Source organism: Phyllostomus hastatus, unplaced genomic scaffold (assembly GCF_019186645.2).
Source record: "Phyllostomus hastatus isolate PE091 unplaced genomic scaffold, TTU_PhHast_1.1 phas_scaffold_216, whole genome shotgun sequence".
NCBI lineage: Eukaryota > Metazoa > Chordata > Mammalia > Chiroptera > Phyllostomidae > Phyllostomus > Phyllostomus hastatus.
Window position 1 is genome coordinate 11,266,540 of NW_025334018.1, and position 24,345 is coordinate 11,290,884.

Consider the following 24,345-nt stretch of genomic DNA (forward strand, 5'->3'; position numbering starts at 1 on the left):
AGCCTTGCGTACCCAGGATAAATCCCATTTGGTTACGGTCTATAATTCTTTTTATGCTTTTTGGATTAGATTTGCTAATGTTTCGTGGAGGGTTTTTGCATCTATGTTCATGAAGGATACTGGTCTCTCGTATTCTTTTCTTGTCAAGCCTTCGCCTGGTTTTGGCGGTGAGGGGATGCGGGCCTCGTAGAGCGAGTCAGGAGGAACTGCGCCCTCTGCGTCTGTCCCCTGAGAGAAAATGTAGGGAACTGGTGTCATTTCTAACTTACATATTTAGTGGAACATATTTAGTGGCCTGGCGATTTCTGATTTGGAAGGTTATTATTGGTTCAGTTTCTTTAATAGATATAGGCCTGATCAGATCATCTCTTTGTATAAGTTTTTGCAGGTTGTGTCTTTCAAGAAATTGATGGTTTTTATCTCAGTTATCAAATTTGTGGTCATAGGGTTATTCATCCCTTTATTACCCTTTTAATTTCCATGTCATCTGCGGTGATGTCCTCTCCTTTATTTTTTGTAACTGGCATCCCATCCTTTTTTCTTACTTAGCTGCCATAGAGGCTTATTGATTCTTTTCAAAGAACCACATTTTGGTGCTCTTGGTTTTCTCTATTGATTTCCTATATACAATTTCATTGATTTTTGCTCTAATTCTTATTATTTATTCTGCTTGCTTTGGATTTAAGTTGGCTTTCCTTTTTAGCTTCCTAAGGTGGAACTTCAGAATATTGATTTGAGACCTTTCTTTTAATGTACACATTCAGTGCTATCGTTTTCCCTCTAATCACTAGTTTCCCTGCCTATAACAACTTTTGATATGTTGTATTATAGTTTTCATTTAGTTCAAAATATCTTAAAATTTCTATTGAGATTTATTCTGTGACCCACATGTTATTTAGAAGTGTGTTGTTTAAATTCCGAGTATTTGGGGATTTTCCAGGTAAATCTATAATTCATTTCTAGTTCAATTCCACTTCAGTCTGGACATTGTATGATTTGTAATCTTTTCAATCTGTTAAGGCGTGTTTTACGGCCCAGACGGTGGTCTGTCTGGGTGAGCTTCCACGTGAGCTTGAGAAGGATGTATGTTCCGTGGCTGTCGGACACAGCAGTCTGTAGGCGCGTATCGTATCTGCTTGGTCGATGGTGCTGCTGAGTTGCACTGTGCCCACCCTGAGTTTCTGCCTGAGGGACCGGTCCACTTCTGACAGACGGTGTTGAAGTCACCAACTATGGCAGCTGTTTCGTCTGCTTCTCCCTGCGCTTCTATCTGGTTTTGTGTCGTATGGTTTGCTTTGTGAGGTGCATACACAGTGAGAATTGTTGTGTCTTTCTTTTTGGAGAAGGGACTCTGTTATCATTACGTGACGTCCTTCTTCATCCCTGGTAACTCTCCTGACTCTGAAGTCTGCTCGTCTGAAATTAATTCAGCTACTCCTGCTCTCTTTTGATTAATGTTACTGTGGTATATTTTTCTTCATCCGTTTCTTTATAAGCTATACGTGTCTTTATATTTAAAGCTTCTGGTAGACAACATATAGCTGGGTTGTGTTGTTTGCTCTATCTGTCTTCTAATGGTGCATTCCAGGGGTGTCAAACTCGTGTTCACTGGGGACCACATCAGCCTCGCGGCTGCCTTCAAAGGGTCGAATGTAACGTTAGGACTGGATAACTGTAACTACTCCTCAACAGTTAAGCGAGAGCTCAGAGCTGCCGCCAGGTAGAAACAAGGTGGAGGGCCGGACTTGGCCCGTGGGCCTTGTGTTTGACACCTGTGCTTTAGACCATTGACCAAGAGATAGTGATATAGTTGGATTAATATCTACCGTATTCATTACTGTTTTTTATTTGTTGCCCGTGGTTTTGTTCCTGTTTTTATCTTCCACACTCCTTCTGCTCTTTGTGTCCAGCCCTTTTCATACAGTTATATATAATAACTTTGATCTTTTCGAGTTACATAAGTGATATTCGTTTACTGCAAAGTCATTCAAACAGTACAAGCATGGTCAGAAGTAAAAATTATTATTTAAAAAAAAATGGTGATTCCAGCCCAGAGGAGCCTCCTACCCGAGGCTGAGCAGGCAGATGGGAGGGGTGGCAGGGTAGGAGGGCGGGGGGTCGGAGGGCGGCGGGGTCAGGGCCCAGAGCTGGGCATGGGAAGGCTGCAGCATCTGGAGGATGAGAGCTGCCCTGCAGGGCCAGTGCCAGGAGAAGCACGTAGGCAGGGCAGGGCGTAGGAGGGGCGTTGAGCTGCTGAGAAGAAAAAGTTCATTGTTTTCTCTGTCGTAAGGTCCACTTCCTAGGAAAGGCATTATTTCCAGGGAGGGAACTTCAGGAGATATTTGATAAGCAAGTGCAGCCAAATGTGTGTGGTTAAAGTGCAATCCCGTATTTATTTGTTTGTCAGGGCTGTGTATAACCGGCTTCCGGCTTGGACAAGTTGTTTTGACCCTGATGCCCCGGGCTCATTCAGGCCACTTAACACTGTTTACCTTTCAGGGGGGTAATGTGCCTGATCCAGCGATCAAGTGCTTTTGTGAGCTCTGCAAATAGCGTGCAGTGTGGGTGAGCTGTCTGGGTGTTCTGTGTCACAGTGGTCAGCGTCTGCGGGCCGGCTGCTTTCTTCTGCCCCTCCAGTGGAAGAGAGAGAAACTTTGGTGATCCAACTCCATGGAGAGTCCTTGCGGAAGGGAGGAGCTTAAAGCTGCTGAGAGCCTTATGTTAGCATAGGTTCTTTAATTTGGGTGCCCGGCTGGCACTGGGCAGGCACAGACACCGAAAGGCAGCGGCCTAGACCCTGCTGGGTGTTAGAATTGTTAAAAATTGGGATGCCCAGCTCATGCCAGGCCAGTCATATTGGGTGGGTCCATGCAGTGTTACGTTCTAAAGCTCCCCAGGAGATTGCAGTCTGGGCCCCAGGTTGGGAAGCAGTTCTGCAAAGGGCAACGCTGGCTGGGCCTGGCCTGCCTCCAGCCTTCTCAGCAGCGGGTGGGCAGGGCTGTGGCTGCTCGGGCGCAGAGCCCTGGGAGGCACCGAGACCTGAATGTTGCCGATGTGGTTACATTATTTTCAGAGTTTCTGCGGTTCTGGAGTACTGCAAACATTTGTTCAAATGTCACTATATAAGTTTTTTAAATCATCATGGGAGGACTAACATAGTCAAAATGTTACACAGCAAAGTTTAGCATACTGAAAATAGCTGATGAGCTGCGGTCTTGATGGCTTTCAATAGAGAAATGAAGGCTGTAGCAGAATGTGTCAAGTGAGTCCACAGGCCACTTTGTTCTGCTGCTGTGTCGCCCCCCACCCCACTTCTTTGTTTCCCATTTCTACTGCTGGAGCTGAGAGGGGGCTCGGTGGAGGTTTTGTCTAGGAGAAGAGGTTCTGTACATGTAAGAGTTTACAAGCCACAAGCCTTTCCTTGCAGGGTCTGTTTGAAAGTCCGGGGTTTTGCATGTTAGATCGGCGTGCTTGGAACATGGGGGTGGGGGTGGGGGCTGAGAGCTGAGCCCACCGGACTGGAGCCCCCCGGGCTGCTCACGGGCTGGATCCACTTCAGCTAGGTTTACACCAGGGCGGCCGCGGGCTGTGGTTCCATGTGGGAGGGGAGTGGGCTGCAGCGGTGGGTGGCCCAGAGAGGGTGTCATTGTCAAATCCTGTCCTCTGTGGATCCTGAGGTACAGAATATTCCAGCCAGAAGGGGTCTCAGCTCTTCACTGAGCACAATTATGGGCTAGGCCCTGTGCCGGGGGCTTTAAGGACTGTTTCTTACTCAGTCTCTTCGATGACCCCGAGGCACACATTAGTGTCCGCATCTGACAGATGAGGAAACTGGGGCCCAGAGAGACATGAAGTGACTTATCCAAGGTCCCAGTGAGTGAGGGACAAAGCCAGCATTGGCACGCTTGCCAGTCCGCTGCTGTGCCTTCTTAGAAATCACTTCGGAGATGAGGAGATCGAGGTCCCGAGGGGAAAGCATCCTGTCCAGGAGGACACAGCTGGTTCCAGTTCCCAGCATCGCTGCGTCCAGACCTGGCCTGCTGTTTCCCCACACTGCTGCCCAGGGCGAGGCCAGCGGGCTGTCCCTGCCCGCCTTCTCAGGGGCTCAGGCAGAATCAGAGTTGTGCTGGCAGGGAATGGGAAATGAAACCCACGTGTCTCCCCGCCCCCAGTCTGCCAGGAGACCGAGTTCAGAAGAACATGGGGAAGGTGGACAGAGGCCACCCTGGGGAAGCATGTCCCAGCCGGAAGGTGGGGCCGGTGGGCAAACCAGGGCTGTGATCCCAAGGGCAGCCTCCCTTTCTTCTCACCCGTCTTCCCTCTCAGTTCCCTCTGCGGTCAGTGTGTGGGCATCTGGGCTGCAGCACCCGCAGGAGCTCGGCTCTGCCCCGTTCACGGTGGGCAGAGGAAGTGAGGACTGCTCCTCTGTGGGGCATGCTGGGAGCCTCGACTTCTGAGAAAGAGGGGGCAGCACCGAAGAAAGGGCCCCATCCCGCCCCCCTAGCCCCATGATCGAGAAAGGAGTGTTTTGTCTCAGCCAGATGCAGGAAGGTTGCCTTGTTCGTTTGTGTCTGAATGTGTGGCAAGGATTCAACTTTTCCTGCTCGTTTTAGTAAAAACCCTCACAAACAGCATTAATAAGTAGTTCTAAAATGCCACATAAATGACAAAGAGAGGGGCTAAGTGACATTCCCAGGGGTCAACTGCTGAATAAGCAGCAGAACCACATCCTTGCACAGATTCCCCTGTATGCCAGTGAGGGACAGCGCTTTACACGGAGCGTTCTGATTAATATTCATAGACCACAGGACGCCTCGGAAAGGGCCAGTGAGCTGTTTAGGTGACTGTCGTGTCACGCAGGTAGCAAGCCCTCGGAAGGCTGCTGCCCGCTCCGCGTTTCGGTCTGAGCGGTAAGCGAGCCTTTTGTGCGCGTGTGTCCCCGCAGGAGCAGTGGCAGCTCAGCGTCTCGTCGCCGTGCAGGAGGGGCCCTTGTACCGCACGGAGGGCTCCCACGTCACCATCTGGTGCAACGTGAGTGGCTTCCAGGGGCCTTCCGAGCAGAACTTCCAGTGGTCCATCTACCTGCCCTCGGCCCCCGAGCGCGAGGTCCAGATCGTCAGCACGGTGGACTCCTCTTTCCCCTACGCCATCTACACCCAGCGTGTGCGCAGCGGGAAGATCTACGTGGAGCGGGTGCAGGGGGACTCGGTCTTGCTGCACATCACCGACCTCCAGGCCCGGGACGCGGGGGAGTACGAGTGCTACACGCCCAACACCGACGAGCAGTACTTCGGGAGTTACAGCGCCAAGATGAGCCTCGTGGGTAAGGAGACGGCCGTGTGCGTGCGGTAGTGTCCCACCTGGGTGGCGCGGTCAGACCGAGCGGCTCAGACTACGGGCATTCGTTCCACATAGTCTGGATGCTGGGGGCCAGCCTGGTCAGCTCTGCTTGGTGGGACCCCTCTGCTCTGGTGGGACCCCTCTTCCAGGCTGCGGACTGCCGACTCCTCACTGCACCCTCGTGTGCTGGACAGGGCATGAGGGCACTCGTCCCATTCATGGGGTGGGGGCTGAACCCTCATGACCTGCTCACTCCCCATAGGCCTCCTCTCCAGATACCACCACCCGGGGACTGGGTTTCCACTTACGAATTTTGCAGGGGATATAAACATTAAGTCCATAACACTGAGTTATTTCTTTCAGAGCACAACTTTAAATGACTTAAAAAAAAAAACCCTCAAAAACCTCCCCACATATTTCAGAGATCAGCCAGTAACGTAAATGAATCAGGTTTGTGTCCCTCTGTACACAATAATAGAAGGTTGTGGCTGAAGCTTAAAAAGATCTAAAGCAGATGTTGCAGATCTCAGAGGAGGCTGGCCGGCCCTCTGGCTGGTGGAAGGGGATCTGAGAATGCAGGGCAAGGATGTTTGTGGTCGAAGATCTGGAGAAATGACGAGGATGACGAAGTGTGTGACACCAGCTGGAAGAGAGGCGGGACATCTCGGAAACGGGCGTTTGGACTGGCTCTGAGGTGCCCGGGTATCGCCAAGCCAGGAAGTGAGCGCAGCTGCCATCCCTATCCAAACTGGGTGTCCGGAGGTCCCGGCCCTGTGAGTGTGGCCCCGGCTGGCCCCGTGACCCCCGAGCGATGGAGGGATCTCAGTGGGAAGGGCCAACACTGTCTGGGCCATTCTCTTTTGCTGCCCAGGTCATAATGTCCAGGCTTGATTGTGATGGTGGAACTGGACTCGGTGACCCCTCCCATTGGCGAATGCTGCCATCGCCCACTCCCTCCACCTCCAGCTTCCTCAGTGACTTCTTTCTCTGACTAGTCTGAACCCCAGCAGGAGGCCTGTACCCCACGTGCAATGGGTGTAGCGAGAAAGCACACGCTGGCTGTCCTCATCAGCTGGGGTGGGGTGTCAAGTCCCCAGGGGAAAATGCTGACCGAGGGACCACAGGGGACCCTTCACTTGCCTGCGTCATCCTCATACTGTGGCTTCCTTCTGGTGTAGACCACCTGGGCAGGAGAATGATGCAAAAACAACCCATTAAAAAATCAGGATGATGATGCTTCTCGCTACCAAATTAATTAATTAATGTATGTATGTATGGTTAGGTACTTATTTATTTTTTAAAATATTTATTTTTAGAGAGAAGGGAAGGGAGGGAGAAAGAGAGAGAAACATTGACGTGTGGTTGCCTCTCATGTGTCCCCGACCAGGGACCTGGCCCACAACCCAGGCACATACCCTGACTGGGAATTGAACCGGTGACCCTTTGCTTTGCAGACCCATGCTCAGTCCACTGAGCTACACCAGCCAGGGCTGTACTTAATTATTTTTATTGTGTCTTTTTTTCCCATTACCATTTATCCCCCTTATATCCCTTCCCCTCCAAATGTGGGGTGTGTGTGTGTGTGTGTGTTTAAAGCAGTGCAATGCGTTGCTGAAATCAGTGGGGAGGGGATGTGGGGAGGTGGCTGGAAGGGAGGAAAAGATGAAGTTGTGCAGAAACATCAAACTCCCCAAGTTCCAGGAATGATTTCCATTTGAAGATCTTTCAGAAGCCAGTTTCAAGTATCCTGAAGCAATACCAGAATGAACAATAAAACCCAATTTCATCTAAAAGAGAATGGTTTTTACAAAGAATTTTCAGGGAGTTCACTTATGTACAATGAAGTACAACCTACCTTCTGTCTGAGTGTTAATAAAATAGCCAAGCAGGTGAGAGTAATTGCGTAAAACGTGCCATCGAAATCCGAACCGGAAGCTGCTGTTTCGGCGCCATCTGGGGTTGCCCGCGGCCTCGCAGCGATGGTGGAAGGCTGCGTGGCGTCGGCTCCGACTCCTGACAGCCCTGTGGATGCGTCATGTCCACAGTGTCCCGTCTTCCCCAGCCCTGCTCGGCTGCTGCAGACTTGAGCCTGGGGCTTCTTTTATGGCTTCCGCCCATCTCAGGCCCGGTCTTCCTCTCTTCCTGCTGCCTTCCGTTTTCCCAGCATTCTCTGGGGTGCCCACAGTAGGACAGCTTCCGGTCTGTCCCGGGGCGGGTTCAGGCTCTGCGTCTTCGCTGTGACCGGGCGTGTGTCTGTGTTGCAGTGATCCCGGACTCCCTGCAGGCCGCTGCCATACCCCAGACCCTGCACAAGGTGGAGCAGGACCCTCTGGAGCTCACGTGCGAGGCGGCCACCGAGACGTTCCAGCACAGCCACCTGTCTGTGGCCTGGCTCCGGCAGCGAGGCAGCGAGAAGCCCGTGGAGGTCATTGGCCTGAGCCGGGACTTCACGCTTCACTCCAGCAGCGAGTATGCCCAGCGGCAGAGCCTGGGGGAGGTGCGGCTGGACAAGCTGGGGAGCAGCACCTTCCGCCTCACCGTCTTCCACCTGCAGCCTTCCGACCAGGGCGAGTTCTACTGCGAGGCCGCCGAGTGGATCCAGGATCCCGACGGCTCGTGGTACGCCATGACGCGCAAGCGTTCCGAGGGAACCGTGGTCACTGTGCAGCCCACAGGTCAGTCTCTCGTCCTCCCCCTGGTGGCGAAGGTGGTCAGACACGGGGAGGGCGTGCAGACGCCTTCTTCAGCGGCCTCTGCAAGCATGCTTGGGGTTCACGGGCAGCTGGAGATGGTCCGGCTTCCTCCAGCCAGAGGAAGCTGAGGGAGGTATTGACCCCAGGGACCCTGAGACCCACCGGCCAGCGAGTCTCAGAGAGGAGCTGCCTGGGCTGACCCTGGTGATAATGGGGGCTCCACAACCTGCACAGAGTCTGTGGCTCCTTTACCCTACGGCAGTCTTACCCTTTCTTGAATGACAAGTTCGTTTTAAACGTTGGGAGACGTCACAGAAACTGTGTCCTCCGACTGGACTCCTGTTAGCCCGTGCCTGCCCACTCTGCGGGCATCGCCTGCCTCTGGGAGCAACCCTATTTCCAGAACATTTGAGAGTAGGAGCCTTCCAGCACAGGCATGACATCTTGAGCTAGAGACATTTTGGCATAAATTGTTATTTTTTGTATTATTTCATTGGTGGTGTTGTAGGGTTTCCCCAGTGCTTTGTCACGTGTTCCCGGTTCTTCAGAAGTTCTGGAAGGGAAGTCGGTGATGGGGAGATGCTGTGCTTGGGGGCCTGATGGCGGGGGCCCCCGGGAGGAGTCCCAGGGCACTTCGCAAGGCCAGGCCCAAGAGCCCTGGGTGCCACTGTCCCTGTCTTCTCAAGGGAAGACCTAGAACTGGGATTGCCTGAGGGCTGGGTGCAGGTGGTGGGTGCACTGGGAGCTGAGATCCTCCTGCTTCTCCTATTGTTCCCCCCCACCCCTCCCCGTGTCCCACCGAGCTCCCTATCAGAGCCGAGAGCTCCTGCTGGTGCCTCCACGGGGCTGGGGGCAGGCTCTCATGGGCCTGGGGTCGCCTGGCTTTGGTTGAGGGTGGTCATTGTGCCATGATGAGGTGTCGTGAGTGGCCCAAAGAGCCTCCCTTGTGTTCTGCTGACCTCAGGTGAGTGGAGTGTGGTTTATGGGAGCAGCGGTGGGACCCCTGGGCAGTGTCCGTTTCCTGACCTCCCTCTCCTGTTCGCTGTGGCAAGTAGCCTGGGTCTGTACAGAGTTCTGCCGCCGTTCTGGAGCAGGGCTTCCGACCTACCTACAAGTGCAGCTTCCTGGGCCTGCCCAGCCCAGAGTCCTGAGTCAGGCTGTGGGCCGGGGCCTGGGAGGCTGAGTTTCTAGCACGCTTCCCAGGTGAGTTTGCAAGATCTCTCTTCTGTTGAGCAGAGCTCTGGGGGCAGCAGGGCAGCCGTGATTCTCTGGACATCAAGTGGGTGTGAGGGCTTCTGTAAGAAGGGTTGGGCTCCTCAGTAGGGAGCACTTTCTTTGCTCCCTGGGACCCAAGCTTTTAGCAGCTTCTGGATCTTCCAATACTAAGAAATCTACAGAAGGCACTTCATTTCATATTTATCTTTTCCCTCCTTGGATGGTTTTAATATGAGTTTCAAAAGTCTGGACCAAATTTTGAGTCTTAATGCTTTCAAATTAGATTGCATCAGCTAATCTCCTTTATTTTAATCTTACCAATTTGGAATTAGGAGTCTTTGAATTTGCCCAGCAAACGTATCCAGACTAAGCCAGCCAAGGAAAAGCTAGATGGAATAGAAGGTGATGACTTCACTCCGGGTCCCTGTGCAGTTCTGGCTCAGAGCCTGCAGCCGCAGCGCGGCCTTCTCACAGCGCATCCCAGCAAGCACCTCGTGGGCCCTTGCGGCACCGGGGGTGCGGCAGCAGCTCTGGGGGTCCAATTGGTTGCTGCACCTGGGAAGCTCGAGGGTGGCAAAGCTGGCGGCCGAGTGGGGTGTGCTGAGTGCCACACTAGGGTCATGCGTGTGTAGTGCACTTTGGGAAGGCCGTCACTGAGGTGCCCCCACAGCAGCAAGTTCCCCCAGATGGGGCAGTTGCTATGGCACACCCAGGAAATCCAACATGTTCGGTGCCTTGAGCCGAGTCCAGAGGCCTGACAAGGGAGCAGGATGAGAAGCACGAGGCTGTTGGACCTGTGGCCAGCAGGGGGAAGTGGGGTCCGGGCTGTGAGGGGTCAGTGGAGACAGGGAAGGTAGCCGGAAGCCCCGTGTGCTATGATGTGCACCTTGGCCTTGACTCTGCGGACCAGGTATTTTCAAGCTGTTCTTCTTGGAAGCTTAGAACCCCCTTAGAGATGTAAGGTCAGGCGTGGGTCACCCCTTGGTGCAGTCCCCCCTTGATTCAACCAAGTGCTTTCTATACTGGGCAAAAAAGATTTTGTATGAAAAAGGAAGCCCTGACCCAAGAACAATGGCGTCTGCGGTGCGGGAGAGGGACTTAGCGGAGAGTCCCGGTGGCTGCCCCTCCGCTCTCTCCCCAGGGCCGCAAACCCCAGTCTCCCCATGCAGGACTCGGGCCTGCTCTGCCCCCTCCGCCGGAGCCCGGGTGCCCCGGACCAGGCTCTCTAGAGACCACACTCACGTCTGTCCGCTCCTGGCTTCCACTGGTATGCACTCCAGTGCTTCTCCAGCGGAGGTCAGCCGACATGTGACACGTCATGAGGACACTTGGGCAATGGGTGGGGACAGCCTCGAGCTGAGGACCTGGGGCCTCCAGCCAGCAGCCGCATGAGTATGCAAGGAGGGTCCTTCAGCTGCAGCCAAGTGTCCAGGTGGCTGTAACCTCACCTGACACCATGTACTGGTACTGTTGTGGGTGTGGGTGTTGGTTGTGGGGTGTTAGTTGGAAAGAAGCCCGTTGTGCTCATAGAGGCAATTCTCAGTGCAACGTAAATTGTTTTAACGCACAGACAAGATGAGGGCGTGTTGGGAGAGTAAAAACATAGTAAATCCAACGAAGACTTTGCAGTGCTGGACAGCAAAGATGTTCCAGAATGAGAAACTCAAAGATAATGGCACCTCGTTAGAGTAAAAGAGAGGTCAGCAAACCGTGCTGGTGCCTGGACAGCCTGTGTTGTTTTGTTTTGTTTTTGATAAACTGCAGATGTCATGACATTGAAAACAAAAGGCAGTCCCCCCATAAGTACAGTTTGAAAACCGCTGCTGCAGGCACCTGGGGACAGAGGGGTGGAGAGTGTCACTCAGGGCGCCACCCAGGCAAGTCTGGGTCTCAAGTAAAGCACGGAGGCCACCTAGAGGTTGGCTAAACAGGTTGGGTCTGATTCGAGAGGCCGGGTAAGGGAGAGCCAGTAAGAGCGGGGCTGGGTGAGTGCCTGTGGCCCGGAAGGGAGGCCGTGAGTGAGCGCTGGAGGCCAAAGGATGGGGGGGGGGCACCGTGGAAGGGGGAGTGTGACTGTCTGGGTGCCAGGGCTGGGACTCAGGGTGAGCCCGCGAGCTGTGAGGAGGAGACGCAGAGTCCTGCTCCAGAGTCTCGGCTTCCCCGTGAGTGGCAGTGCTGGCTGTCTTTTTTTTTTTTATGTAAATGTGAGCCCAGGTGTCCTTACTGAAAGTAGACTCTTCTTATGGTTGCTCCATATGTGAAACACCCAGTGTGTCATAGGACATAGAGCTCGGTTAGATTTGAACTTGGGAGTGATGAGGGCCTGGGAGAACAGCCGCAGGACAAAGTGCTCAGGGGTGCAGGTCCCCGTGAGAGGGGGACACCGAGTGGCCTGGCAAGAGGAGAAGCAGGAGGGCAGGCGTGGGAGGGGCGGGTCTGGAGGCCGAGACCCGCTGGAGAAAAGCCTTGGGTTGTGCTGGGGGCGGAGGGGGTTCACTGGCGTATCTGCTGGGTCAGTGAGATGTGGGAAAAGGGCCAGCAGGCAGTTTCAGCGAGCTGGGGCGTGAGTGGGTATTGGAGAAAGTGCCAATCAGTGTCTGGAGGTTTAATGGCCTGGGTACCAGCAAGGGCAGATGGCTACGCAGAAAGGAGGCTGGGGCTCTGTCCAGCTCGTGTCTGTGCCCTGGGACACTGGCGGGGGTGGGGGAGGGGTACACTGCAGGAGGTGGGAGTCTCAGCTGCCAGAGCAAAGCCAGAGCAGGCAGCCCAGGAAGTGGAGAGGTCTGTGGTCCAGGGGGCCTGTTTGCGAGTCGTCAGTGGCATTTATGTGGAAGGGGTGCTTTTTTATCGTTGGTGTGGAGACATACATTATCAAGCTTTGGCTGAGTAGAGAGCCAGCGTCTGGCAGACGGCAGGGGCACAGGCCCTCGCAGGTGTGCCCATCCCCACAGAGGGCGACAGAAGAGCCTGCCTCTGCCAGCCCGTGTCTCTCAGGGCTGGTCTCTGGGAAAGGGAAGTGGAGGCAGCAGCTGCCACATTGGGGGCAGCCCTTGGAGTTGTTGAGCGGTTTGTGCTCAACAGTTTGGGAACGAAGTTAGTTCACAGGGAAAAAAATAGGCGTTTGGGGCAAGACACGGCCCAGGTGGGAGGGGAGGAGATGGAGAGAGAGCCGGGGATAGAGCCAGGCTGGGGCTGGAGAGGAGGAATGGGGGGATAGGGTTTCCGTGTGCGTGCAGAGTGCTCGGGGGTGGGGTTGCAGGCGGGGCAGGGGCGTGAGGTGGTGGGAGGGGCTCGGCCATGCCAGAGGAGGAGGGACAGTCTTCACGGTTGGAGCCTGCAGGGGGTTCGGACAACCCTTTGGAGTGACTCCCCCTCCGTGTCCTCCTCAGATGAGCAGAGCTGGAGGGAGGAGGGGCTTGGCCAGTGGTTACAGTTGCGGCCGCCCCGCCCATGGCTCTCTGGCTGTGATTGCTAGAATGGAGTGTTTTCTCCAGCCCTTGACTCCTTCGTCCCCCCCCACCCACCCCCACCCCACGGATGTGAGACAGGAGAACTGTCCCACGGGAGGGAGTGACGGTCACAGCGCTCCAGCACACGGGGGTGGGACACATCGGGGGGATGTGCTCTTCGTCGATGGCCCCTCTGCCACTTCACACAGCGGCTCTTTGGAGGGGCGTGGCTTCGCTGGCCGTTTCAGGGGGTTCTGGCTCTCACTGCACACAGGTACTTTCGACTGCACCTTAGGGTTTGGCAGGGGGTGGCCAGTGGAAAGCATTCGTTTTCACTGTTCCTATGTGATTTTGTCAGGGTTGGTCCTACCTGTGTCATTTCCAGTATTCACATGAGGGTGAAGAGTGTACTCCAATGTAGTAGTTTTTCAGTTTGTTAGGATTGGGGGGTCAGCACCTGGCTGCTGGGGGTCAGGCTGTGTACCTCAGTCTCACACATCCCAGTAAGGTAAGTCCTGCTGTTTCTGCTGAGAATGCGTGTAGTCGTGTTGCTTAGTGGTGTTCTGGGTGTGGAGGTCAAGGCTAGACCTCTGCACTCTGCCAGGTAGGTGATATGCGGAGTTCTTTATTGACTTTTGGGGGTCAAATCTAGGGCAGTGTAAGCTGCAGACAGAGCCCATCGGTCTTGACCCGGACAGTAGGCCCTTCAGACCGTCTGGGTCTGGCTACCCTGAACTTCCCCTGTGGTGTTCAAGGTGTCTCCGACTACCTGGGTGGGAGCTGGGTTTTGTCCCTCAGGGCCAGCGCGGTGATGCGTCCCCAGAGTTGGCGCTGGAGAGAAGGCTCGGGTGGTGGGACTGGGCTGAGGCCCTCCGGGAAGCTGGGGTCCTCATCACCCAGAGCGCACGGTTCTGTGGTTGTTTCAGACAAGGAGTTCACCGTGCGGCTGGAGACGGAGAAGCGCCTGTACACCATGGGGGAGCCGGTGGAGTTCAGGTGCATCCTGGAGGCCCAGAGCATCCCCGACCGCTACTTCGCCGTCTCCTGGGCCTTCAATAGCTCGCTCATCGCCAGCATGGGGCCCAACGCCGTGCCCGTCCTCAACAGCGAGTTCGCCCACCGGGAGGCCCGGGGGCAGCTGAAAGTGGCCAAGGAGAGCGACAGTGTCTTTGTGCTGAAGATCTACCACCTCCGCCAGGAGGACAGCGGGAAGTACAACTGCCGGGTGACGGAGAGGGAGAAAACGGTCACCGGGGAATTCATCGACAAGGAGAGCAAGCGTCCCAAGAACATCCCCATCATAGTGCTCCCCATCAGTAAGTGGAGAGATGCGCGGCCTCCTTCACCTCCTCCCACCGGTCTGGTCCCGTAGCTCGCTTCCCTGGGAGAGGCGGGGAGAAGAGACAACTGTGCTGGAGGGCAGGGCAGGGCAGGGCAGGGGGAACTCTGGGGTTCCAGCTGGCAGAGAAGCCCGGTTAACTGCTCCCCTTCTCCAGCTCACCTGCCTGCCCTTGGCAAGCCCCCAGGAGGGCAGGGCACCAGGGCTGTGTTTGCACCTGGGGCGGGCGCCGCAGACCCCCGCACTGGCAGCCTCAGCCCAGCTGGGAGGCATTCAGGACAGCTGTTCGCTCCTGTGTGGGGATGAAGTCCCCACTTCTTCAGAGGAAGTGGGGAGATGCTGGTCTTGACCTCTTACTTAAGAGGGCGGGTCTTTTATGGGAGCATTTGAAATCATAAAGCTCCTTATTCAGAAGGATTTGCTGTCTGGGTTTTGAGGGTAGAAGGGTTGGCATTTCCCTCACTGTTCCTTCCCTGTCGAAATTGTGTTTTTAGAAGCCAGTGGCTGGGGTGTCTCCCGTCTTCCTGCAGCACAGACTTTTAAAGCCACGCTGCCTAGGTGGGCTCCCTGCCCCCGTGGAAGCTGGCGTTGTCTGGGTGGGTCACGGCCACGGCCACGGCCGGGCCTCGGGGGTCTGACAACCGGTGTCTGCCTGTGTTTAATCATCCGTAGAAGCAGGATATTCTCATTAATATCTCATTTCTCTCACAGTTCTATTTTTAGTAAAAGAAGAATTAAAAACCTTACAATGCTCTGATTTTAAACAAGATGGAGAAGTTTTCAAACTAACCATTAACCTTTCCTCAGCTGCTCAAACTGTTCTTTCTCTTACCGTTGCCGTGATTCCCTTTTTCATTTTTATTTACACTCTTATATTTTAATACAGTCCTCTTCGAGTACGAAGAGAAAAAAAACACAGCGGTCTTGCCACTCTTTTTTCCTTTTCCCACCAATAGGATTACTTTCTGTTGATGCTTTTTTCTTTTAAATCACACACACACACCTAATTATCTTGAAATTCTTTTGTTACTAGATTTTTCCCTCCCTGCAATGCCTAGCATGGTGCTTTGCATAGGGTAGGTGCTTGCTGAATATTTGTAGAATGGAAATTGTGGAATTGAATGCCCACTCTCTTTAATATTTTCCTGTTGGTCAGTGCTTGCTTTAACCAGGGACTCTCTGCTTTAAACTTGCAACTAATTCCTCGTTGTTTTGTAAGGATCCAATGAAGGGCAGCCACACTGTGTACTTCCTATATCTTTTGTGCTAAGAGATTTCCCCCAGCCCCTTCCAAGAACTTGTTTGATGATCTGTGGCCTGCTATATTGCTTTTCCAGCAGATGACTGGGTAGTTAAAGTCCCCCAGAACCACCAGATCCTGCCCCAAGGCCACTTGGGTAAGTCTACCAAAGAACATAATCAAATCGGTAATGGTGCTAATACCTTCGATTTTAATGGCGCTTTTCTTCCTGAGAGCCCAAAGTGCTCCCGCATCTATCATCCCCTTCTCCCACCCCCCAAGTCCCTGTAGAGGCCAATATCCTCTCCATCCTGTGAAGGAAGAAGCCAGAGCACCGTCCGGAGATGTGGCTGAGCCAGTTCCGTTAGTGGTCAAGCTTGCGTTGCATTAGAAATGTTTGCTTCTAACTCCACAGCCACCGCTCTGCGCTTAGCCTGTGCTACAGCCCCCACCTCCTGGTCTGAGAGCTCCTTCGCCGACACGCACTCAGAGTCTCGTTAGTTCTCTCCTAGTCTGCACTTACCCCGGGGTGTTATAAATTGTCCGCCACCTCTTCTCAGGCCCCGGAACACTTGTAAATAGTCTCACCGGGTGACGTCTGCATTTGCCTTTGCCTGGGCTGACGGAAGGGTTTGTTTTCTCACAGTCCCACGTTCTGATGGTGCCGTTTTCCAGGCTTCTACAGCGACAGAGCACCAAACCGCAGCCCCCCTGATAACAAGCCAGGGCTTACACAAGAGTCCGCTGGCTGACAGTAGGGGATGGGAGTGATGCCCTGCAGGTCCTTCTTCTGATTAAGGCCAGGGAAGGATTTGTTACCCTTTTAATTCCTCACTCGGAATTGGTAACACTGGGGATGAGTCTTTAATCTCAAGAGGAATATTGTTACTATTAATGATGAGATGAAAAACAATGACCTCATCTAATACCCTCAGTGCCGTGACCCTGCGAAGTAGGAACTGCTGGTATCAATCTCCATTTTGCACATGAGACTTTAAGGCTGGGCTGGGGTTAGGTGGGAACCCACGACCCCAGACGTAGAGCCCAGGCTGTCTCCAAACCCTCGTTTTCAGCCGTTGGTGCTGTCGATGCCGGCTCAGCAGGAGCCTGATCGCCTCCACGAACCCCAGTGGTGTGGCTCCGGAGGTTGCCCTCCTGGGAACATTCACCTTGTGCAGACGTTTTTGTTTTTTTTTTTGTTGGTTCACTTTTGCTTTTCATAAGACAAGCCGATCCAGACTGAGGAGGAGGTATACTCACCCAAACCAGAATGCATGCAGGGGCCCAGTGCTCATCTGGGCCTGTTTCTGCCCGTTGGGGGGAGGGCACATAGGGGAGGAAAGACCGCGGCCAGTGCCCGTCACGGGTGTGGGCATGTCTCCCCGAGGTCACTGGGTGTGCCTCCGAGTCAGGACTCCATTTCACTGACCGAGTCAACGTTATTGCGTCTGCTGCATGTGGGTGGAGCCCAGAAAATTGGAGCCACATGAGTTATGGTATTTTGGGTTCCCTTGTACTTATTATGGCTTTTTGAACTTAAAATACATAACTTTACACAATGTCATACTCATGATTGAGACAGATTAGAATATCCATGATGTTTATAGAAGCAAAGGGTTATTGGCAACGGTAAAATCAGCCGTGATCATGGTGACCAATTTTTGAAAACTCAGTATGTTCTAGGTGATTTGTATACATGTCTCATTTATTTTTTTAATCTTTAAAAAACTACATGAGGTAAATAACACTCTCCCCATTTTATGGACAGAGGCATGTAGAGTGTAAATAGTCGGATTGAGTGAGTTCGCACCGCGAAGTGGGCAGCAGAGGAGCTAAGGCGGTAGAATCCTTACCCCAGATGTCGATTGGCCCAGTGTGTCAAGGTCAAGAGCAGTGGAACCCCAGTGGCTTAGGTCTGTTCCCCAGTGTTAACGGAAGGGCGAAAGCTCGCTCCCCGCACACCCTGTGAAACTAGACCGCCTGTGCCCGACAGTGTCCTCCCCCCAGCACACGACACTTCCAGATACTTCCTGTCATTTGTTTTCTGCTCCCTCGCACTGTCCCGAAGGACTCACACGGCACACGCTGGATGTCAGCTTTTATTTGACGGCTGTGACGCTGGATGGCCGGAGTAGAATTTTGTAGTAATTTAACGTAACACAAACCCAAATTGAAAACCCTCGAACCCCACTGAACAGGTCGCCTGGCGCATTAATCGCTCTGTGCCCTCAGCACGGCGGCGCTGTGTCACATCGCTCAGGCTCTCATTCAGCCCCGGGTCTCGGACGCTCAACGTCCTTGCCCTCCACGCCCAGCACAGGCCTCCTAGGTTATCAGAGCCAGGCTCAGGGGGGCAGGCCCAGAACCCGCAGGGCGACCCCCGCCAGGGTCAGTGCTTCATCCGCCAAGGCTCGCTGCACCGGAGGATGGCAATGACCCCCATCCCCCTTTTACCTTCTGCGTCGGCGGGGAGGGCGCCCTCGAGACCCGATGGCCCCAGCATGCGCTCTCTCCCTGTCTGCAGAGAGCAGCATCTCCGTGGAGGTGGCCAGCAACGCCAGTGTCGTCCTCGAGGGTGAGAACCTGCGCTTCTCCTGCAGCATCCGCACGGCGGGTAGGCCTCAGGGCCGCTTCTCTGTCATCTGGCAGCTGGTGGACAGGCTGAACCGGCGCAGCAACATCATGTGGCTGGACCGGGACGGCACCATGCAGCCGGGCGCCTCCTACTGGGAGCGCAGCAGCTACGGGGGTGTCCAGATGGAGCAGGTGCAGCCCAGCTCCTTCAGCCTGGGAATTTTCAACAGCAGGAAGGAGGACGAGGGCCAGTACGAGTGCCACGTGACCGAGTGGGTGCGGGCCGTGGATGGCGAGTGGCAGGTCGTGGGGGAGCGGCGGGCCAGCACCCCCATCTCCATCACGGCTCTCGGTAAGTGAATGTCCCAGTCTTTCACCGGGACCGCTGGGGAGGCTGCCCCCATGTCAAGAACCTCACCCTGACTTGTCACTCAGAGTCCTGCCAGGAAATAGAGGCGTCTTCAAAGGGTTTACTGGAAGGAACACTCTGTGGAGGTGCAGGCGAGGTTGAAGGAACCAGCAAGGCACAGCAGGGCCCCTGGGGGCCCATGACACTGGGAGCCGTTAGCACTCGTGGGTCTGGGGGGTGGGAGTGAAGTTATAAAACGTCTGGCTGGAGGAGCGAGGCCACTCAGCCGGAAATAGTGGCCCTGGGTAGTGGAAAGTGGCCGTCTTCACAACCAGTCTGAAGGGCAGGAACAAAGCCACGAAGCTGCTCTCTCCTGCCCCCCTCCCCTGCCCCTGGGCTCTCCTGCCTGCTGCCCGGGGATGAGCCCTCCTGAGAAGCTCAGAGCAGAGCAGGAAGGGGTAGAGAATCACCTGTAGCCACTGACTTAGCGTTTCCCACGTTCCTGGCTGAGTCTGAGCCCCTAGCCGAGAGGTGGGCCTTTCACTCTACAGGAGACCGAGTGAGACCGGTCAGCTCACCTGCTCGGGGCTGCAGCTTTTAAATGACAGGCCCATGGCGGGGACTCAGGAACCAGCGATCTGTCTTAATTTTTTTCCAAAGCCCGTGTTTTGTTCTCCTTCTCTCTAGGGCCCCTCCCTAAGAAAGCTATCTCTTCGTTAGCAGGAAATTAAAAGATACCTTGAGATTTGCTAAAACCAAAGAATATTAGATTTGTTTCTTAGGGGGTACTTAAAGAAGCTTCTGTCAACGTTTATCTGCCTAATGCGATCAGCGTGTCACATTCTAAAAGGTAGGCTGCTCCTCTGCTGGGAAGGCAACTTGCACTGTTGGCCGTCTGTTCATCAGGAGACCCTGACGTCTCTTGTCCTCGTGACTTTGTGTCCCCTCCTTGAGACCCCGTTCCCTCCTTCCCCGAGGGTGGGGCTGCTGGTGCTGTTGAACATGCCGCAGCCCTGAGTGGTTTTGCCCCCCACAGAGACCTCCATTGCCACGAGACCCCCAGCCTAGAATGGTGTTTACCTTCTAAAAACTTAATCCCAAAGATGGACCGGCTTGCTGCAGGAATCACACAGTTCATATTTCTGTCTCCAGAAACCACCCAGCGTGGAATTTCCTGACCAGCTTGGTCCCTGGGCTGCGCTCAGCACCTGCGTGCGCCCCGTGGGCGTGGAACCTGGGAGGAAAGTGGTGGTTTCCCACCCCGTGTGGTTAGGGATTTCTGAGGAGTGGTTAGAGGTAGTTGGGACTGTTTCTCGAGAAGTGCTTTTATGGTTCCAGGTTATCCCCTGAACTTTTTCATACTTGACACGTAGTTCCCACAGCCAGGGGCTCTGACCTGGGATCCCGGGGGCTGGTTCTGCTCACCTGGTCTCCCCCCATGGGGTGCTTCTGGCTAGAGCCATAACCATAGCGGCCCGAGGGTGTGGAACAGGGAAAGTAGGAGGGCACCCTGGAGTGAGGTCCCCTTTCCAGCCTGAAGTAAACAGCGGCAGACAGGTTTTCATACCAGCACAACTGAGAAATGGGTCCCCCTCCACAGGGAGGTGACAGGGACCGGCGCCCAGGGGAGGTATTAGGTGGGTGCAGTCTCCAGCTGCACCTGGGACGTATGCCTGTTCAGTTAGGACAGCTCGGGTGCTCTGTGCACTGTGACCGTGCTGTGTGCCGGGCCGGGCCAGGACAGTCAGCTGCTCAGAGACGCGCCCTCCCCTCCGGGAGTTGAGGCCCTGTGCCCGGCCGTCCTCAGGGCAGTGTGTTCTGCACACAGGCGCACGAGGGACCATCCCACCATTTCCTGTTTGAGGGTGGGCCTCTGTATGTTACCTTTTCAAAAACTAGGAAACGTAAAGATAGCTTGTGAAATGTGGATGGAAGACCCTGAGCCTTTAGCAGGTCATGCCTCCCTGTTTGCCGACTTGGCCTCCCACAGAAAGCCAAGGGGTTCCTTCTGTCTGTAGTCTCTTTTAGCTCCAGAATTTAAAGTCCTCTCCTTTACGGCTCTGTGCTTAATGAAATACATGCATTTTTTTTTAATGTCATTTATATTCGGTGTCAGGTACTATCCCAGTCTTTTATAAATTTGAACTCCTTTAATCTTTGCATGGACCCATTTCGCAGATAGAGGAATGGAGGCAGAGAGAAGTTAAGTAACCTGCACAGTGCCACACAGCTAGGAAGTGTCGGAACTGGGCAGCTGGCTCCAAGGCCTACGCCTTTAACCCCTGCCTCGGGCTTCCCACGGGACACGCAGCCTAATAAGGTCCCTGGAATCAGCGGGTCTGTAGCCTGACGCTGCTGTTGTCACAGGCAGCTTGACCCTGGGCAACTTATGTAACCGCTCTGTGCCTCGGTGTCCTCACTGCTGAAAAGGGGTGATTAGCCTACCTGTCCTCCAGGTCGTTCTGAGGATACAGTGAAGTGTGGGGAGGGCAGGGCAATTGACACCGTGCCTGGCTCAACGGTCGTGCCCAGTAAATAGTGACCGCTCAGGTGTAGGGCTATAACCACCATGTGCATGTGAAGGCGTAGTCCAAGGCTGGAGGGGTTGGGGTCACCCATGCTGAGGACCAGGCTGTTTCTCGTTCCGCAGGGAACGTGGAGAGGCTCAGCCCGCCCAGGGCCCCACCAGCTGGAGATCTCTGCCTCCTGCTGGGGGCCCCTCACCGCCCCTCCTCCCTGGATTGCACGAGGAAAGTGGAAAGGGACTGGTGACCCAACCCGTGCTGCCTGGCCTGGGAACACGGGACACCCCTGCACCTGTCCTGTCCCCCTTCCCCAGAGCCGATGCACCGGTGGGCCAGGCAGAGGAGGCCTTGGGTCTGGGGTGATGCGGTCATTTCACAGGGGATGAAGATAATAGCTCTGGGGCCCTTTTGTCCTGCATTAGCCCGGAATCCCGAGATTTCTAGGAGCGGCCCTGCCGAAGAGACTGAAGGGACTGCAAATCGAGATAGGTCCTCCGACTTCCGAACCCAAACGGCCATCACGAGGCCATCGGGAGGGCTCCATCAGGGAGGGGTCAGTAGTGCTGCTCAGGGAGAACTGCCCTGGCCTTCTCCTGTGGGGTCTCGGGAATGGTGGGTTCATGCCACCACGTGATAGCTCACGTGATACTGGCCTGGGCGCCAGAACGGACCCCTGAGCCTTTGCTCTGACCTGCCAGCCCTTGCCAGGAGCCCTGTCGCTGTGTCACACCGCCCTGAGAAAGCCAAGCGACTCCCCTGGCTTGAGCCCCTCTGCTCTCTCTCCAGAAACGGGCTTCGCGGTCACAGCCATCTCCCGCACGCCAGGGGTGACCTACAGCGACTCCTTCGACCTTCAGTGCATCATCAAACCCCATTACCCAGCCCGGGTCCCCGTGTCGGTGACCTGGCGGTTCCAGCCGGTGGGCACCATCGAGTTCCACGACCTGGTGACCTTCACCCGGGACGGAGGGGTCCAGTGGGGGGACAGGTCCTCCAGCTTCCGGACCCGAACGGCCATCGAGAAGGCCGAGTCCAGCAACAATGTCCGCCTGAGCATCAGCCGAGCCAGTGACACGGAGGCGGGCAAGTACCAGTGTGTGGCAGAGCTGTGGCGACAGAACTATAACAGCTCCTGGACGCGGCTGGCCGAGAGGACCTCCAACCTGCTGGAGATCAGGGTGCTGCAGCCAGGTGAGCGGCTCGGGCCCAGGTGTCTGTCGCCGGGTGACCCGACACTGGGGCAGCAGGGCGGTGGGGGGGGGGTGCGGAGCAGTACACACGCACGCACGCACTGAGCCCTTGGTGTGGCCGCTGGGACCTCCCGACGTCGGATGCTGAGAAATTTCAAACCTGTGGGAAGTTGAAAGAACCGTTTCCCCTTTTCTTCATGGCCAGTTGCTAGTGTCTTACATTTGTTTTCTGTGCGTACTTTGTCACTGTTGTTTTGGAAGCGTCTGAGGACACGTTGATGACCTCGGGGCACTCCCTCCTGAACACTGGAGCACACATCTAAGAACAAGGCCACTTACGATTGTTGGGCGTTACTGACATTTTCCCAATTGTCCCAGATGCCTCGTTCCGTCTCTTTCCTTTCCAAACAAGTCCGGTCTGTCCACTCAGATTTCTTTGACCTATAGTACCTCCCTGGCTGGGCGTGTGATCTGAGGCACTGGCATTCAGGAAAGTGTCCAGACCGCCTGTTTTGCAAGAAGCTCTGTCTCAGGGTCATCTCCTATAACCCTTGCAATACTGACGTGAACAAGGTCCTGTTGTCCCCAGTGTGCAGGCAAGGAACCTCGGATTGGAGAGGGAAGAGGAACCTTACCCAGGTCCCCTAACTTGGTCCCATACTGGGGACCTGCTTTGTGCTAAGTGCCCAGGGTGGCTATTTCATTAGAATTTTGCTGTCACCCGGGAAAGACAGACTGGCACAGTGTCACGAAGCCGATGAGTGGTGGAGCTAGGGTTTGATCCCTTGCTGCCTCTCCCTCGCTGGGTTCCTGACCCAGCCCTGTCCTTGTGTGCCGGGTTTGAGCTTTCTTCTCCCGTGGGGCAGAGTCTCTCTTACAGCAGGTGGTGAGGAGGCAGTCACTTGGGGAGTCCGGTGGGGGGGTGGCTTCTGCAAATACTCTCACCTTCCACAGGCCCTTCCCCTAGCACGGGAGCGGGCAGGTGCGTGCCACCGCTGTGGTTTCCTCGGGTCTGCCTGCCCGCCTGGCTGCTCGGTTGGGAGCCGGGCGAGGGGGGAACCAGGCCGTGCATGGTCCTGCCCCCAGGCCCTGGAACAGAGGAGTGCAGGCGTCCACCCACGCAGTGAACAGAGGAGGCTGGACAGGAGGTGACTTTGCGAAGACTTTTTCCTGACTCTGACACACCCCCTTTGTGAAGATGGTTCCAACACCTTGCGAAAAGGCGTTTTCTTTACGCTCTCAGCCATAGCTAGCGTCCAGCCCCCTTCAGGCGGCCAGTGTTGTTGTCAGCAATGCCAGGGTAGAGGATGGTCATGTCCAAGTCTACTCTTCGCTCTTCTGTCCCCCTAAGGAGTCCTCTTCTGTCCTGGAGTCTGGAGCAAACAAGTTGCATAAGTAAAGAGACCGTTCCTTGGCCAGTTAGAGCCTAAACCCGGATGACAGGGTGCTCGGGAAGAGCTGTTCTGCTTAAGTGGATTTCCAGGGTGATGGAGAGTTAGACGGAGACCTCATTTCCTGTGAGCCCTTGTTGTGGGAAGTGCCTAGGGACGCACTTGTGAGCCTTCCCGAGTGGAACTTCAAGGTCGTCGTTGCACCTACTGTGGCCTCCTCTGGCCCTCAAGGTCGGCACTGTGAGCGGCGGCGCCTGTCACTGGCTCTGCAGCCCTAGAGGGCAGAGGAAGCGCCCACCCCAGGACCTTGCCTGGCACTGCCTTTTTTTGCAAAAATCTCTAATATTTTCTTGTTTCTGTGGCTCCTTGGAATCTAGGACTGGAGCTCGTCAGAGAACACTAAGGAATTAATTTTTGGAAGGTTCAAGTTATTTCAATTCTGATCCGTCAGGGGCGTACTGGAAAAGATAAGGGACAGAAACGCGCCCAGTACCCTGTGGGTGCCGGGCTTTGTGCTTGGTGCTTATGTTTTCTCTTTCAGCTCATCCGTCAGTGAGGTGGTGGAGATGCTTGTATTTCCACTTTGGTCTCCCCAGGGGGACACCAAGGCCCCAGGTGTTGGGCGGCCTTGGCGGCGGCTAGCCAGCTTGGTAGGTGGGAACCTGGCGCTGGACCTGAGGTTGGAGCCCAGGTCTCTCAGACGTCCCCGTGTCTCCACTCCCCCTCATCCCACCGTGTTGCCTCCTGGTGGGAAAGGTAGCTGGAGAGCGAGGACCTGCCCTGTGTGTCTGCGAGGACTGTCTCTGTGTCCGGTGTGGCTCCTGCCGAGTCGGCCGTTTTGTGTCTTCACCGTAAAGAAAGGATCTGCGGTGCTGTCGTGCTCGGTGGTTCACGGGGAGGCCTGCGCCCAGAGGTGCCCAGTAATGCACTTGCGCTGAGGCCGTGCCCTCCAGGGAGGGGCTGAGGCACCCAGAGAGTGCATCCCTTAAGTGTTACTGTCTCTCCTTTATTAAATATTGATGCTTTAGCACTTAATATCT

At 55.0% G+C, this 24,345-nt stretch overlaps 1 protein-coding gene across 3 annotated transcripts in view; it reads left to right on the forward strand.

Moving 5' to 3' along the window:
- IGSF3 (immunoglobulin superfamily member 3) overlaps positions 1-24,345 on the forward strand; it is a 93,812-nt gene that overhangs the window by 45,593 nt on the left and 23,874 nt on the right. Inside the window, exons 3-8 of one of the 3 annotated variants that reach the window (XM_045816446.1) lie at positions 4,946-5,323; positions 7,605-8,015; positions 13,624-14,013; positions 15,374-15,433; positions 17,801-18,202; positions 21,511-21,915. In XM_045816446.1, coding sequence (XP_045672402.1) covers positions 4,946-5,323; positions 7,605-8,015; positions 13,624-14,013; positions 15,374-15,433; positions 17,801-18,202; positions 21,511-21,915 — 2,046 coding nt within the window. The remainder of the gene's footprint in view (positions 1-4,945; positions 5,324-7,604; positions 8,016-13,623; positions 14,014-15,373; positions 15,434-17,800; positions 18,203-21,510; positions 21,916-24,345) is intronic. The other 2 variants (XM_045816447.1, XM_045816448.1) reach the window with 2 other exon arrangements.